This window comes from Artemia franciscana, chromosome 7 (genome assembly GCF_032884065.1).
Source record: "Artemia franciscana chromosome 7, ASM3288406v1, whole genome shotgun sequence".
Taxonomy (NCBI): Eukaryota; Metazoa; Arthropoda; class Branchiopoda; order Anostraca; family Artemiidae; genus Artemia; species Artemia franciscana.
In genome coordinates this window covers 9,289,253-9,304,973 of record NC_088869.1, presented here as the reverse complement: position 1 = coordinate 9,304,973, position 15,721 = coordinate 9,289,253, and the positions used below count along the sequence as shown (strand labels likewise).

At 31.8% G+C, this 15,721-nt stretch overlaps 1 protein-coding gene across 4 annotated transcripts in view; it reads right to left on the bottom strand.

Moving 5' to 3' along the window:
• LOC136028819 (uncharacterized) overlaps positions 1-15,721 on the bottom strand; it is a 314,462-nt gene that overhangs the window by 277,316 nt on the left and 21,425 nt on the right. For all 4 annotated transcript variants that reach the window (XR_010617883.1, XM_065706736.1, XM_065706737.1 and 1 more), the window contains exons 5-6: positions 12,253-12,399; positions 6,624-6,779 (exon numbers count right to left, since the gene is read on the bottom strand). Coding sequence is in view for 3 of the 4 variants with exons in the window: in XM_065706736.1 (XP_065562808.1) it covers positions 6,624-6,779; positions 12,253-12,399 (303 nt within the window). In the remaining variant the exon portion in view is untranslated. The remainder of the gene's footprint in view (positions 1-6,623; positions 6,780-12,252; positions 12,400-15,721) is intronic.

The window sequence follows — 15,721 nt, the reverse complement described above, 5'->3', positions numbered from 1 at the left end:
CAGCAAGAAAAAAGCTAAAAACATGTGACACCAAGTAGTTCAAGAGGGCGTAGTTCTTATAATAATAAAAAAAAACTCAATAACAAATAATAATAACAAAAAAATTAAGTGTACAGATATGCAGTTTTTGGAGTTATGGGCACCAAATAATAATAAGAAAAGAAACTTCGGCGAAAATCAGCAAGAAAAAAGCTAAAAACATGTGACACCAAGCAGTTTAAGAGGGTGTACGTCTTATAATAACAAAAAAAAAAAATCAATAACAAATAATAGTAAAAAAAATCAGTGTACAGATATGCAGTTTTTGGAGTTGTGGACACCAAATAATAAAAAATGAAACTTGGGTGAAATCACGAAGAAAAAAGCTTAAAAAAAATCTGACACCAAACATTTTAAGAGGGTGTAGGTTTTATAATAATAAAAAAAATTCAATAACAAATGATAATAAAAAAAAATTCAGTGTGCAGATATGCAGTTTTTGGAGTTGTGGGCACCAAATAATAAAAAAAGAAGAAACTTGGGAGAAAATCAGCAAGAAAAATAGCTAAAAACATGTGATACCGAACAGCTTAGGAGAGTGTAGGTTTTATAATAATAATAAAAAAGAATCAACAATAAAAAATCAAAAAACCAATGTGCAGATCTGCAATTTTTGAAGTTGTGGGCACCAAATAACAAAAAAAGGAACTTGGGTAAAAATCAGCAAGAAAAAAAGCTAAAAAGATGTGACACTAAACAGTTTCAGAGGGTGTAGGTTTAATAATAATAAAAAAAAATATATAACAAATAATAATAATAAAAAAAATTAAGTGTGCAGATATGCAGTTTTTGGAGTTGTGGGAACCAAATAATAAAAAAAGAAACTTGTGCGAAAATCAGCAAGAAAAAAGCTAAAAACATGTGACACCAAGCAGTTCAAGAGGGCGTAGTTCTTATAATAATAAAAAAAACTCAATAACAAATAATAATGACAAAAAATTAAGTATGCAGATATGCAGTTTTTGGAGTTATGGGCACCAGATAATAATAAGAAAAGAAACTTCGGCGAAAATCAGCAAGAAAAAAGCTAAAAACATGTGACACCAAGCAGTTTAAGAGGGTGTACGTCTTATAATAACAAAAAAAAAATCAATTACAAATAATAGTAAAAAAAATCAGTGTACAGATATGCAGTTTTTGGAGTTGTGGACACCAAATAATAAAAAATGAAACTTGGGAGAAAATCAGCAAGAAAAATAGCTAAAAAAAATGTGACACCAAACATTTTAAGAGGGTTTAGGTTTTATAATAATAAAAAAAAATTCAATAACAAATAATAATAAAAAAAAATCAGTGTGCAGATATGCAGTTTTTGGAGTTGTGGGCACCAAATAATAAAAAAAGAAACTTGGGAGAAAATCAGCAAGAAAAATAGCTAAAAACATGTGATACCGAACAGCTTAGGAGAGTGTAGGTTTTATAATAATAATAAAAAAGAATCAACAATAAAAAATCAAAAAACCAATGGGCAGATATGCAATTTTTGAAGTTGTGGGCACCAAATAATAAAAAAAGTAACTTGGGTGAAAATCAGCAAAAAAGAGCTAAAAAGATGTGACACTAAACAGTTTCAGAGGGTGTAGGTTTTATAATAATAAAAAAAATATATAACAAATAATAATAATAAAAAAAATTCAGTGTGCATATATGCAGTTTTTGGAGTTGTGGGAACCAAATAATAAAAAAAGAAATTTGTGCGAAAATCAGCAAGAAAAAAGCTAAAAAGATGTGACACCAAGCAGTTCAAGAGGGCATAGTTCTTATAATAATAAAAAGAACTCAATAACAAATAATAATAACAAAAAATTAAGTGTGCAGATATGCAGTTTTTGGAGTTATGGGCACCAAATAATAATAAGAAAAGAAACTTCGGCGAAAATCAGCAAGAAAAAAACTAAAAACATGTGACACCAAGCAGTTTTAGAGGGTGTACGTCTTATAATAACAAAAAAAAAATCAATAACAAATAATAGTAAAAAAAAATCAGTGTACAGATATGCAGTTTTTGGAGTTGTGGACACCAAATAATAAAAAATGAAACTTGGGTGAAATTACCAAGAAAAAAGCTAAAAAAAAATGGAACACCAAACATTTTAAGAGGGTGTAGGTTTTATAATAATAAAAAAATTCAATAACAAATAATAATAAAAAAATCAGTGTGCAGATAGGTAGTTTTTGGAGTTGTGGGCACCAAATAATAAAAAAAGAAACTTGGGAGAAAATCAGCAAGAAAAATAGCTAAAAACATGTGATACCGAACAGCTTAGGAGAGTGTAGGTTTTATAATAATAATAAAAAAGAATCAACAATAAAAAATCAAAAAACCAATGTGCAGATATGCAATTTTTGAAGTTGTGGGCACCAAATAATAAAAAAAGTAACTTGGGTAAAAATCAGCAAGAAAAAAAGCTAAAAAGATGTGACACTAAACAGTTTCAGAGGGTGTAGGTTTTATAATAATAAAAAAAATATATAACAAATAATAATAAAAAAAATTCAGTGTGCAGACATGCAGTTTTTGGAGCTGTGGGCACTAAATAATGAAAAAAGAAACTTGGGTGAAATTCAGTAAGAAAAAAGGTAAAAACGTGTGACACTAAACAGCTAAAGAGGGTGTAGGTTTTATAATAATAGAAAAATAAATAATAACAAATAGAAAAAAATCAGTGTGCAAACATGCAGTTTCTCGAGTTGCGGGCATCGAATAATAAAAAACAGAAACTTGGGTGAAAATCAGCAAAAAAAAGCTAAAAACATGTGATACCGAACAGCATAGGAGGGTGTGGGTTTTACAATAATAATAAAAAAAATCAACAATAAATAATAAAAAAAATCAATGTGCAGATATGCAATTTTTGGAGTTGTGGGCACCAAATAATAACAAAAAAAGAAACTTGGGTGAAAATCAGCAAAAAAGAGCTAAAAACATGTGATACTGAACATCTTAGGAGGGTGTACGTTTTATAATAATAATAAAAAAAATCAACAATAAATAATAAAAAAATCAATGTGCAGATATGCAATTCTTGGAGTTGTGGGAACCAAATAATAAAACAAGAGCTAAGAGCTAATATGGCACTTGTGACGAGGCAAGAAGAGCTAAGAGGCAAGAACTCATATGGTATGAGCTCTAACAAAATTCTAAGAATCAATAGATTGATTTAAAAGGAAAATCAGAGGCTTAATGCCGGCCAGGATTTAAAATAAGAGCTCTGAGTCACCATGTCCTTCTAAATATCAAAATTCATTAAGATCCGATCACCCACTCGTAATTTATAAATACCTAATTTTTTATAATTTTTCCTCTCCCTTAGCCGCCCAGATGGTCGAATCTGGGAAAACGACTTTATCAAGTCAATTTGTGCAGCTCCCTGACACGCCTTCTAATTTTCATCGTCCTAGCACGTCCAGAAGCACCAAACTCGCCAAATCACTGAACCCTCCCCCCCAACTCCCCCAAAGAGAGCGGATTCGGTAGTGTTATTCTATCCACCAAGCTTCATCCCGATTCCTCCTTTCAAAGTGTTTTCCAAGATTTCCCCCTCCAACTCACCCCGATGTCAAAAGATCTGGTCGGGATTTGAAATAAGAGCTCTGAGACATGAATTCCTTCTAAATATCAAAGTTCATTAAGATCCGATCACCTATTCGTAAGATAAAAATACCCCAATTTTCACGTTTTCCAAGAATTCTGGTTTCCCCCTCCAACTCCCCCCGATGTCATAGGATCTGGTGGGAAGGTGAAATTAGAGCTTTAAAGCACAAGATCCTTCTAAATATCAAATTTCATTAAGATCTGGTCACCCTTTCGTAAGTCATGATTACCTCATTTTTCATGAGACACTAAACGTGAGACACTAGACATAATAAAAAAAATATATAACAAATAATAATAAAAAAAAATTCAGTGTGCAGACATGCAGTTTACAGGCATTAAATAGGCAGTTTAAATAGGCAGTTAAATAGGCAGTTTACAGACAGTGTGCAGGCATTAAATAATAAAAAACAGAAACTTGGGAGAAAATCAGCAAAAAAAAAAAAGCTTAAAACATGTGATACCGAACAGCATAGGAGGGTGTGGGTTTTACAATAATAAAAAAAATCAACCTAGCTTACCTTGAAGTGCCTAAAGTAGCAAAACCGGGGCCGACAGAATTTGCGATTGCTATATGTCACTTGGTTAATACTAAGTGCCATAAAAAGAAACTTGGGTGAAAATCAGCAAGAAAAAAAAGCTAAAAACATGTGATACCGAACAGCTTAGGAGGGTGTAGGTTTTAAAATAATAATAAAAAAATCAACAATAAATAATAAAAAAATCAATGTGCAGATATGCAATTTTTTGAGTTGTGGGCACCAAATAATGAAAAAAGAAACTTGGGTGACAATCAGCAAAAAAAAAGCTAAAAACATGTGATACCGAACAGCTTAGGAGGGTGTAGGTTTTATAATAATAATAATAAAAAAAATCAATGTGCGGATATGCAATTTTTGGAGTTGTGGGCACCAAATAATAAAAAAAGAAACTTGGGTGAAAATCAGCAAGAAAAAAAAAAGAAGCTAAAAACATGTGATACCGAACAGCATAGGAGAGTGTAGGTTTTACAATAATAATAAAAAAAAAAATCAATAATAAATAATAAAAAATGAATATGCAGATATAAAATTTTTCGAGTTATGGGCACCAAATAATGAACAAGAGCTAAGAGCTAGACACCGAATAATAAAAAAAGAAACTTGGGTAAAAATCAGCAAGAAAAAAACTAAAAACATGTGACATTATGCAGCTTAAGAGGGTGCCTTTGGGAATAAACAAACTGTTCATCAAAACTTTTAAGGATAAGAAGTTTTGAGAATTTCTACTAATTAGCTTTCATTATGTAGTTTAACGGTTCAGCACGGCAACATTGGCAAAAAAGTGGTTTACATAACGTGTTTTTCAAATTTCCTAATTTCAAACAATATCAGAAGATTTTGATTTCCAGGCATGAAAAGACCTAAAATGAACATAGTAGGGGAGAATAATATTATTATTTTGATGTCCTCTAAAGAGAACTAAAACTCAGTTAATAATTCTAAAACAGGGAGCTATTTATCCGTTCTTTTTTGGAAATAACTATTAAAAAAAACTACCAGAAAAATAAGTTTTAAAAGAAAACTAAAAAGCTCTATCAGAACTCAAGATGAACAAAAGTAAAGTCATATTAAAATTCAAACTTAGAACAACCAGAAATTACTCAGAATTTTAAAAAAAATTAACTTTCGATGTCCCCGGGACTTTATAGAAATGTAAATCTCTGTTAATGATTCAAAAACTGGCAAATCAAAAATCTGTTCATTTTTGAAAATAATTAAAAAAACTTCAGAAAAAGAAGTTTTCAAAGAAAAGTAAAGGGCTCTATTAAAAGCCAAGATGAGCATAAATGAAGTCCCATAAAATTCAAAATTAAAATGACCAAAAATTAATATCCAAGAACTATTGAAGCCCTAAATGAACACAGATTAAAACAAATAATCATAACAGATACTGATATAGATGAAAAAATAAATTCTTAAATAGTTAAAAATTAAAAGTTAAAACGACAAAAAGTGACTAGAAATAGGAGTTTGGCTACTGCCCCCTTCCCATCATAGTCGTAAAACTTTTAAAGCCTATTGCGAAGTTTGCATGTAATTGAAAACTATATGCATTCTGAGCAGTGGTTAAATATTTCAAAATATCGACAAAAAAATTAATGCTTATAATGATCAAGGTAACAGGAAAGAACTAATAAAATTTAACAGAATGTGTAACATATAGTAAAACTAATCCTAAGTGAAACATAGTGAAACTGGAAATTTCAGCAATCCAGAATCTTATTTAACAGTATTCTAAAAAATAAAATAGCAATTTTTTTCAATGTAACAACTCTAAAAAAAAAAAAATATATATTTCATTTTTAGTAAAGCACAAATGACACAATACGCACTAGAATGTTTGCTGTCAGAAGTGGGGAGGCGGTAGAAATTTCTATTTGTTTTCTAATCTTATAATTATAATCTTATAAATCTTATAATCTCTTCTAATCTTATAAGAGGCAACGCTAAAGTGTTAAGCCTTAAAATGTCACGTCCTTTAATAAGTATAAATACTTTATTTGATAGGTAATATGAAACCATTAATTTTAACATATATCTGGTAAAAAAGGTAAAGGATACGGCATTAGACTTTACAGTCCCTACCGGCAGTGCTGATCTCCGTTTCTTTGCCCTTCAGCCAGGAAGTGCAATGGGGGGTTGGGGGCCAGCCATCCTGTGCTTTCGCACACCCTTCCTGTTTACCTTCCCCAAATTTCTCCAGGTACCCATTTAGAGCTGGGTCGACTCTGGCTAAGCTTACAGAGTCACACCACTGACCCCCGTCCCAACTGAAGAATTGGGTACACTGGGACTCGAACCCGCGTCCTCTGAGACAAAGGGTCCCGAATCCAGCGCACCAACCAACTCGGCCAGGACGGCAATCTGGGGATATAATTAATTTCATTCACGTAGCCAGGGGATAGTGGCACTTAAGGTCCTCCCCTCCCCAACTAAAACTTCCCTACCTTGAACTCTAATAGGTGAACAGAGGCTCGATTATACGCAGGTGAGTCATTTTTAGATGCAAGACGGCTAGAAGGCAAAGATCTGTAAATATTCTTTTTTAATCTGTTCAACTGTTCTTCAAAAGCGCCAATATCTGGATCGGGTAAATCGATTTCCTGTAAAAAAAAAAAAGGATATAATTTATATAAAATGTAAATACCGATAATAATGAAACAATAAAACAGGATGATAAATGAAGCATAGAAAATATAACAGAATGTAAAACCTAATAGAAAAATAAGGAAAAGTAGAATTTTTTTTCGAGAATAGCCCAATTTTATCAAACTAACTTGATCAATATCTCAGAATTGAACAGACAATGAAAACATAGTGGCTATTGCATCTTTCCATTATTTCTATTATAAACTCTCAATTTTGCTATAGGCTAAATATTTCCAATCTTTGAATCTACAAACCTTTGGCTCTGCCTTTCTTTTTATTTTCGTTTAACCCACTCATCATAGTCAATTACAGTTTACTAAGCTGTAGAGCATCATAATTAACAGTGATACCTCGGTGAGTCTATCCTTCAACTATTTCTACCATAATTTAAAACAATCGTTTCGACCTTTGGAATCAGCAAGGATTTGGCGTCGGCTATCTGATTATGTTTGTTTGAATCTTTATAATAGTCATCAAGGGGTTATCTTGAACACTAAGCAAGGTAAGTGATGATTAGAAAGCTACAAGGTAGCTTTCGATTTTTTAGTGTTGACAGATGTACATTTGTCTTTGCTTTTCGTCTGGTGAGTTGAGTGAAAAGAGTCCAAATTAGGAACTACCATAAGCGTTCCATCCACGTAATACGGCGTGACATCACTTACCAAGGTAGCCTCCGATGTGAAACGTTGAGAAACCCCCATATTATCGATTATTCCTAAAATGCTGGATTTGCCAACGATCTCACTTTTTTGGAAATAACTATAAAAAAAACTACCGGAAAAATAAGTTTTAAAAGAAAACAAAAAAGCTCTATGAATACTGAAGATGAACACAAATAAAGTCCTATTAAAATTCAAACTTACAACGACCAGAAATTACTTCAAATTTCAAAAACTTTGAACTTTCGATGTCCCCGGTACTTTACAGAAATGTAAATCTCTGTTAATAATTCGAAAACTGACAGCTACTTATCCGTTCTTTTTTGAAAATAATAATTTTAAAAAAAAACTTCAGAAAAAGAAGTTTTCAAAGAAAAGTAAAGAGTTCCATCAAAAGTCAAGATGAGCACAAACAACATCCCATACAATTCGAAATTAAAATGACCGAAAATTACTATCAAAGAATTAATGAAGAAATTAAAGAAATGAATGATTTTCTTCATTCACCTTACTTTGCTTTCTTCTTATTTAAGAAAAGATTCGTTTCTGCACGAGAAAGAGCTGATCACAGAGCTTCCCAAACCTTGATATAGGCTAAAAAACGGAACTTGTAGATTTCTGATTAATGAGTCTTTTCGATTAATGTATTTTCAATATTGGTTGTTTGATGTTGTAGCACATCATCGATTTTACTGTCAGATAAACATTTATTTCTCCTTTCATGTATATTCACTTTCCATTGCTTTTTTTAATTTTTGTTTATATCTGATTGAAAATTCATTGACTTATTGCTTTAGCCTTCTCTGTGAATATTTCTTAGAATGGGTCACCATACCAGCTCTCTTAATGTTATTCCATTTATCTCATTTCTCGGATCCGACGAAATCGAGTAGCCAAAGTTATCTAATGGCTACTTTTCTGATTCGTCAGCATCCCCTTGGTACATGAAAGATGTGAGTTAACGTGTTTTTGTTCACGCGTTTTTTACGTGAGAACTTGTTTCATTTTTTTACCTCTTTTTTATTACGATCTCCGCGGCTCCATCAACAGTGATATCCCACTGGTCTTAGAAATTCCCTCATTTTGTTTTCAGCTCTGATGTATACTTGTTGCATACATCCTCACTTTGTGTACACAAGTGTATACTTCCTCACTTTCTTAGCTTGTTGTACCTTCACTTGAGTGTTTCAAGTAAGGGATTCCAGAGACTAACTCTGCTCGGAAACTCTTTCCAGGTGGCGACAGATCGTCGAACAAAGCTCATTTTCAGATATTCCTAACAGGATGAAGCCTACTAAGGGTTGTACTGTCAGGTTGTGTTTTGGCAAATTACTCTAACAAGCTTTGCTCCTTCGGGAAAGAGCTTAGATAACTCCTCCAAGACAGAGGAATGCATGTAATTGTAAACGACCAACAGTTACCACATTGAAACGATGTCTGACCAATTGCACGAGTTTTGGCATCATCATTTCCAGAACTTGCTGCACGATCTGATCGACTTTGAGCAGGCTCGAGAGGAGAAATAGGGCTTTTTGGAGTACCAACAAAGAGAAGACATGCTTACTCCATAAATGGCCAGATTCACGACGTGAAAAGGGCAAAACGAACTCGTTAGGGAGAAGACTTTTGTTTCTCAGTTCAACTCCTAGCTTCCTGAAGCAGGAAGATTTGACTTTGATGGAAGATAAAGGAAGACTCAATACATCAACACTAAAAACTGCCACCTCTAACGTTTTATCAGCTTCAGTTTTTCTTCTTTCTTCTTAATTAAAAAAGTGACAGCAAAGCAATACGCTACTGCAGAGGAAGTCCTGGCCCCTTTTTAAAAAAGTCTCTTGGAGGGTAATTCCATGTAGAAATCATGAAAAAAACTAATAGATTTTAATAGATTAATAGACCACACTGCCTTTCGATCACAAACACCAAAAACAAGAAGAACAATAGGGAATTTCTCAAGACAGTGGGAAACAAATTAGAATGAATATTTCGAATAAAAACATATAATACGGTAGGAAAAGAAATAATATCTAAATAACCCTCAATTTGAGCATTTTTTTTTTTTTTATACGACTTAACCAAGTCTGGGAGTTCAATTCCATAAAACTGAATATTTTCATCACGGTCATTTGTGGATATACCCACTACAGACGTCCAAGATCATTCAGTCTTGAGGTTTAAGTTCTATTCGAATTTACAACTTGACGATTCGACTATAACAAACATCGTATAGCATCGTCTCTGCAGTGTGTTGCTACAACCGGGCTCAAACTCTAGGCCCAAAACCATAGCTGAAATCAAACGCTCTGTGCCACCACAGGACGAACTTCCTTCATTAAGTACCCCGTTGTACAAATTTGAATTATTTGCCATTAAAATCCAGTCTTATTTATTTCATGCGCATACATATATATTTTGACTAGATCTATGGAGAGTCAAGCACAAAGAGGTAGGCCTACACAATGATAAAATAATATCAGAGCGGTACAAAAGTAGCAGCCACTAGAGGATACACCAAAAAGATGCCCAGTTAAAGCCAAAACATTTAACCATACAAATTGAGACTATTTTACCAAAACAATATAATAAATAAACAATTATCTTTCATGGGCTTGTAAGACACTAAATAAAAATTAAGAATAGATTTGGAAAAGATCTGGTTTAAGGTTGTTTATAAGAAGCAGAGAACAAAATATGCAGCTGAAATTCATCCGAGAAAGCAAAAACCGTCCAACAGTTAAAATAATTTTGCAAATGAGGAGTGACTAAAACACCTTTTTTTATTATTTTTTTCCAAAGTTGAAAAAAAACACACACCATTCTTGAAGAAAAAGCTTGCAATGGAACCAAGTATACAACTAAAGCTAAATCCACATCACATTTGATAACAATTCTAAAACAAACCTGATTAATTCTAGAGTTAAAACGAGGTCCATAGTTCATTATATAACTGTAACTTAACCGGTATTAAATTTAATAACGATTCTAGACCCTTCTTCAAAAAGGAAAAAATCAACAAAAAAAATGAGATATTTTATTGTTTAATAATAGGTATACAGCCCGATATTCGCTATAAAAGTGAAAATCCACCAACATCAAGTTTAATACTTATTCTAAACCTTCCTTCCAAAACAAACTAAAAAAAAAGGAAAAAAGCAAAAGAAGTAAAAGAAGAAAAAAATTGCTTATAATACTAAATTTATTTTTGATCGATAAAAGATTTAAACCAAGTCATTTTAGTGGGTTAGAACCAAGGTAATAATGTATAGGTCATTACAAATCTGAAAACAAGTCAATATTACAAATAATTTCTATTTTAAATCTTCCTCCAACAATAAAAGAAGGAAAAAAAACAAAAAGAAACAAATAGGAAAAAAAAATAAAAACCAAGCTATTTCAGAGTAAATGAATAAGCCATAGTTCATTATATAACTGAAAATAAACCAACATTAAGTTTGATATAGAAAAACAGTCTAAAGAAATGAAAAGAAAATGTTTACAACTCAGCTATTTTCGTGTTTGACTAAATTTATAATCCACAGTTTATTATATAACTGGGAAAGAACGAGTATTATATTTAATAATGGTTCTAAGCCTTCCTTCAAAAAGAAAAAAAAAATCAGAGCGAAAGAAATAAAAAGAATAAAAAAATATATTAAAACTCAGTCATTTTAGTGTTCAAAACAAAGTTTGTGGTCCACAATTCCTTATGTAACTGGAATTGAACCAAACATTAAATTTGATAACACTGCACTTAATAATGAATCTAAACTTTTCTCCCCTTCCCCTCCCCCCACCAAAAGAAAAAACGAAAGAAGTTGAAAAAAAAGGAAAAGATAGTATCAAACTCGGTCATTTTAGTGTTTAAAGCCCATAGCTAATTATATAGCTTGAACTAACACAAAATCAGGTTTAGTACTAATTAAGCTGATTTAACAATTAAACTGATTATCAATAAAAATTACAGATTATCTGTACTTACTTCTAGTACAGTACAGATAGATTACTCAGTACAGATTACTGAATATCTGTAAAAAGATTACAGATAAACTATAATCAGTTAAACTGATTAATGATTATCAGGTCTAGTAAGAAATCTGCCTTTCAAAACAAACATAAAAAAGACAATAAAACAAATGCAACAAAAATACACAGAAATAAAATTAACGCCGAGTTATTTTAGTATAAGTTCATAATCAGTAAAACTAAGCTCGTAATCTATAGATAGATATGCAACTGAAAGTGCACCAACATTACATTGGATAGTGATTCTAAACCTTAGATACAAACTACAACAAACAAAACAAATCACAAAAGAAGAAAATATAATCTTAAAACTGAATGATTTTAGTATTTAAAACAAAGTCCATAGTTCTTCATCAAACTGGTACTAACCCACTATAATTTTGTTTCTAATGCTAAATCTTAAATCTTTCTTCCAATACAAACAAAAAAAAAAAGAGAAAAAAAAACAATAAAAACAAAACCAGAAAGAAAACGTAATTAACACCGATTCATTTTAGTATTTAAAACTGACTTCAAACACTTAGTTCATTATATGACTGCAAGTAAACCAACATTACATTTAATACACAAAGAAAACAAAACAACAACAACAAAAAACGATTCATTTCAAAATAAACAAAAAATTAAAAACAAAAAATAAGAAAATAGAAAGAAACAAGCAACAACAAAATTATAACTAAGCCAATAAGTCTTCTAAATAAAGGCCATGGTCCACAAGCCCACAACTAAAAGTATGATATTTTACCTGTTTTAATTCAGGGTGGGCTACAAGCAGTTTATTAAGGACATTGACTAATTGAGGCTGAGATAGTCCTCGCATCAATACTTCAACCGGGGCATTATTACATTCGGGGCGGATCTCAAATTTTGGCCGCTTTGCATTTGGTGATCCCTGTAAAAATAACACAATATATATTTAATATTAAAACAAACTACCTGCAGGAGTATAACAACATAACAATGGTAAAGGAAGCAAACAATAGACTCACTAGTCCAAACAGTGGTATTGATCTCTGTTTCCTTGCCCTTCAGCCAGGAAGTGCATTTGGGGGTTGGGGACCAGCCATCCTGAGTTTTTGCACACTTCCTATTAGCTTTCTCTAGATTTCTCCAGGTACCCATTTAGGGCTGGGTCGACTCTGGCTAAGCTTACAGAGTCACGCCACTGTCCCCGTTCCAAACACAATAACCAGCAACACCAAGACTTGAACCCCTGCCTTTACGGACAAAGGTTTACAAGTCTAGCGCACTGTCCATTCGAATACTTTGGGTATAAATATAGAAGTTAACCAGAAAAGTAATCCTAAAAAATATAAGGAAAGAATAATAAAAAAGATACAGAGCTGGTTTTACTATCTAGTTGCGATTATCTAACGATAGTAACATACAAAGAAAATCATAGGTTGCCAGTGGGCAATTATCTTTTTCTTGTCATTTTTTCATCAAAATTTTTGGAAGACTTTTTTAGATATTAAACTACAAAATACCTAAAAGTCATTGCTATTGACTATAAGTATCATTTTTGTATGGAGACAGTCAAAGTGAATTCTTTTTTTTTCAATCGCCGGTGTTGTTCTATCATTTCAGCAAAGCATATTTTCCCAAGTGTTTCTATTCTAGAAAAACTGATCTCAATTTTTTTTTTCAGTTGTCTTTCTATTGCGAGTATGGGAAACACTCTCTTGTCGAGATAGTCAAAGCAGCTTACAGGAAAAGCATTGAGCAGTCAATTTGTCAATATTTTTTTTTCTGTGTTAATGTTTATTTCTGCAGATTTTAGTCAATAGCTTTCCTTGGCAATATAGTGCCCAGGGTATGATCTCAGCTGCAATAGGGTTAGGCGACAAGAAAAGTATTGAACAGTCGATTAGTCAATTTTGTTTTTTCTGTGCTAATATTTATTTTTACAAATTTTCGTCAATAGCTTGCCTTGGAAATATAGTGCCCATGATATGATCTCAGCTGCCATAAGACTAGGCGACAGGATTAAATCAGTTGTTGTAAAAAAAAAAAATCAACTGAACATCGGAAACTGTCGACATCTTATGTGATAATATCAACGGTCGTGGATGGTCTTTATCAGTTTTTATTGTCATGAACCTGACGAGCAAAAAATCCATTAAGAGCATCAACGCTACAACCTGAAAATTTAAAAGCAGAGGCAATCAATTCAGCTTCCTAACAAATGAAACAGATGCATTTATATTCAAAATGACAGGATAGATGATGCCAAACAATCAATCGACTTCTGGGTGATTGATCATGTTTTTTTTAAATAATTATTTTATAAGATCTAAGCATTTAAATTTGATTTCGTTCAGCCACCGTCTCAAGGTTTGAGATCCTTGCAAGATAGGTGTTATCATTGTTTGTTTTAATCTATAAATTGTTAGAGATAATCTTTATTTATTCATCATATTATTTTTATTTCCTATATTTTGGGTTTATTTCCAATGAACTATCCTTTTTTCTTTTTTCATATGCATAATTATTGACTTTTTTTTATCAAGTTCGTTGTAGAAGGAAGGTGTTAACACCGAGTACGTATGTTTTTTCTATTTATTTTTTTTCTGGGATTGTGGAGCTCCATATCGCCTGATTTGAGTTGTAGGGCTGCAAAATCCAAATGAACTCTCTCTCGGTTCTTCTGTCCTTTCTTTATGGGTAAATATTTTCCAGTATGGGTTTAGATATTTAAATATTTTATGTCATGATCCCGCTTCTATACAGGTCACAGAACCTTTGTGGGGATTATTGATTTTATTTATTTATTGTTAATTGTTTGAGATATATCTATCTATTGTCTTATAAATTGCACTAATAATTTCTTAGTTGTCAACAATAATAAGTAATAATAAAACGGTGAACATCCTCGCAAGAACATTTAGAGACACCACGAACCAAAATGTTAAGGGGGGCTCAGTGGATCTTAGAGATTCGTCAGCTTCTTTTCAGTAAAAAACATGAAATCTTATTACAAACTAAGATCAAAATCTTGGTAAAGTCGCGGCCCTTTTAGAACAACACGTAAGAGCAAGCGGTCTACCCCCCCCCCACTTACAAGTCACCCCTAAAACATCAAGGTGGGGGGGGTCGAAATCAGAGCTAAAGTACATGACAAACTATATAACGAGGCATTTTTTATTTACCTTTAATCCCTCTTGTATAATATATAGAATAAGAACAAAATCATTGACCATTCGTTGTCTTCTGAACCAATACTGTTTGTGAATACTTAATTCCAGACATTCTAGAGCAGCAATTTTCAAACTGAGGGCGATCTTGGTAGCAAAGCAAAAAGCAGAACACATTTTTACTGCTTGTACTAGTTTTTTTTATAATTATAGTTTTTGGCATCTCTTTGGTTACATTTTATTATTCATGTTAATGATTTAGTAAAGATTTAGTAAAGATTTGGAGTACAAGACATATTTTCCTAAAAAATGTTGCAGTGATTATATGAATTAAGCTTCTAAGGATAATTTAATGATTTAGTAAAGATTTGGAGTACAAGACATATTTACCTAAAAAATGTTGCAGTGATTATATGAATTAAGCTTCTAAGGACAATTTAATGATTTAGTAAAGATTTGGAGTACAAGACATATTTACCTAAAAAATGTTGCAGTGATTATATTAATTAAGCTTCTAAGGACAATTTAATGATTTAGTAAAGATTTGGAGTACAAGACATATTTACCTAAAAAATGTTGCAGTGATTATATGAATTAAGCTTCTAAGGACAATTTAATGATTTAGTAAAGATTTGGAGTACAAGACATATTTACCTAAAAAATGTTGCAGTGATTATATGAATTAAGCTTCTAAGGACAATTTAATGATTTAGTAAAGATTTGGAGTACAAGACATATTTACCTAAAAAATGTTGCAGTGATTATATGAATTAAGCTTCTAAGGACAATTTAATGATTTAGTAAAGATTTGGAGTACAAGACATATTTACCTAAAAAATGTTGCAGTGATTATATGAATTAAGCTTCTAAGGACAATTTAATGATTTAGTAAAGATTTGGAGTACAAGACATATTTACCTAAAAAATGTTGCAGTGATTATATGAATTAAGCTTCTAAGGGCAATTTAATGATTTAGTAAAGATTTGGAGTACAAGACATATTTACCTAAAAAATGTTGCAGTGATTATATGAATTAAGCTTCTAAGGACAATTTAATGATTTAGTAAAGATTTGGAGTA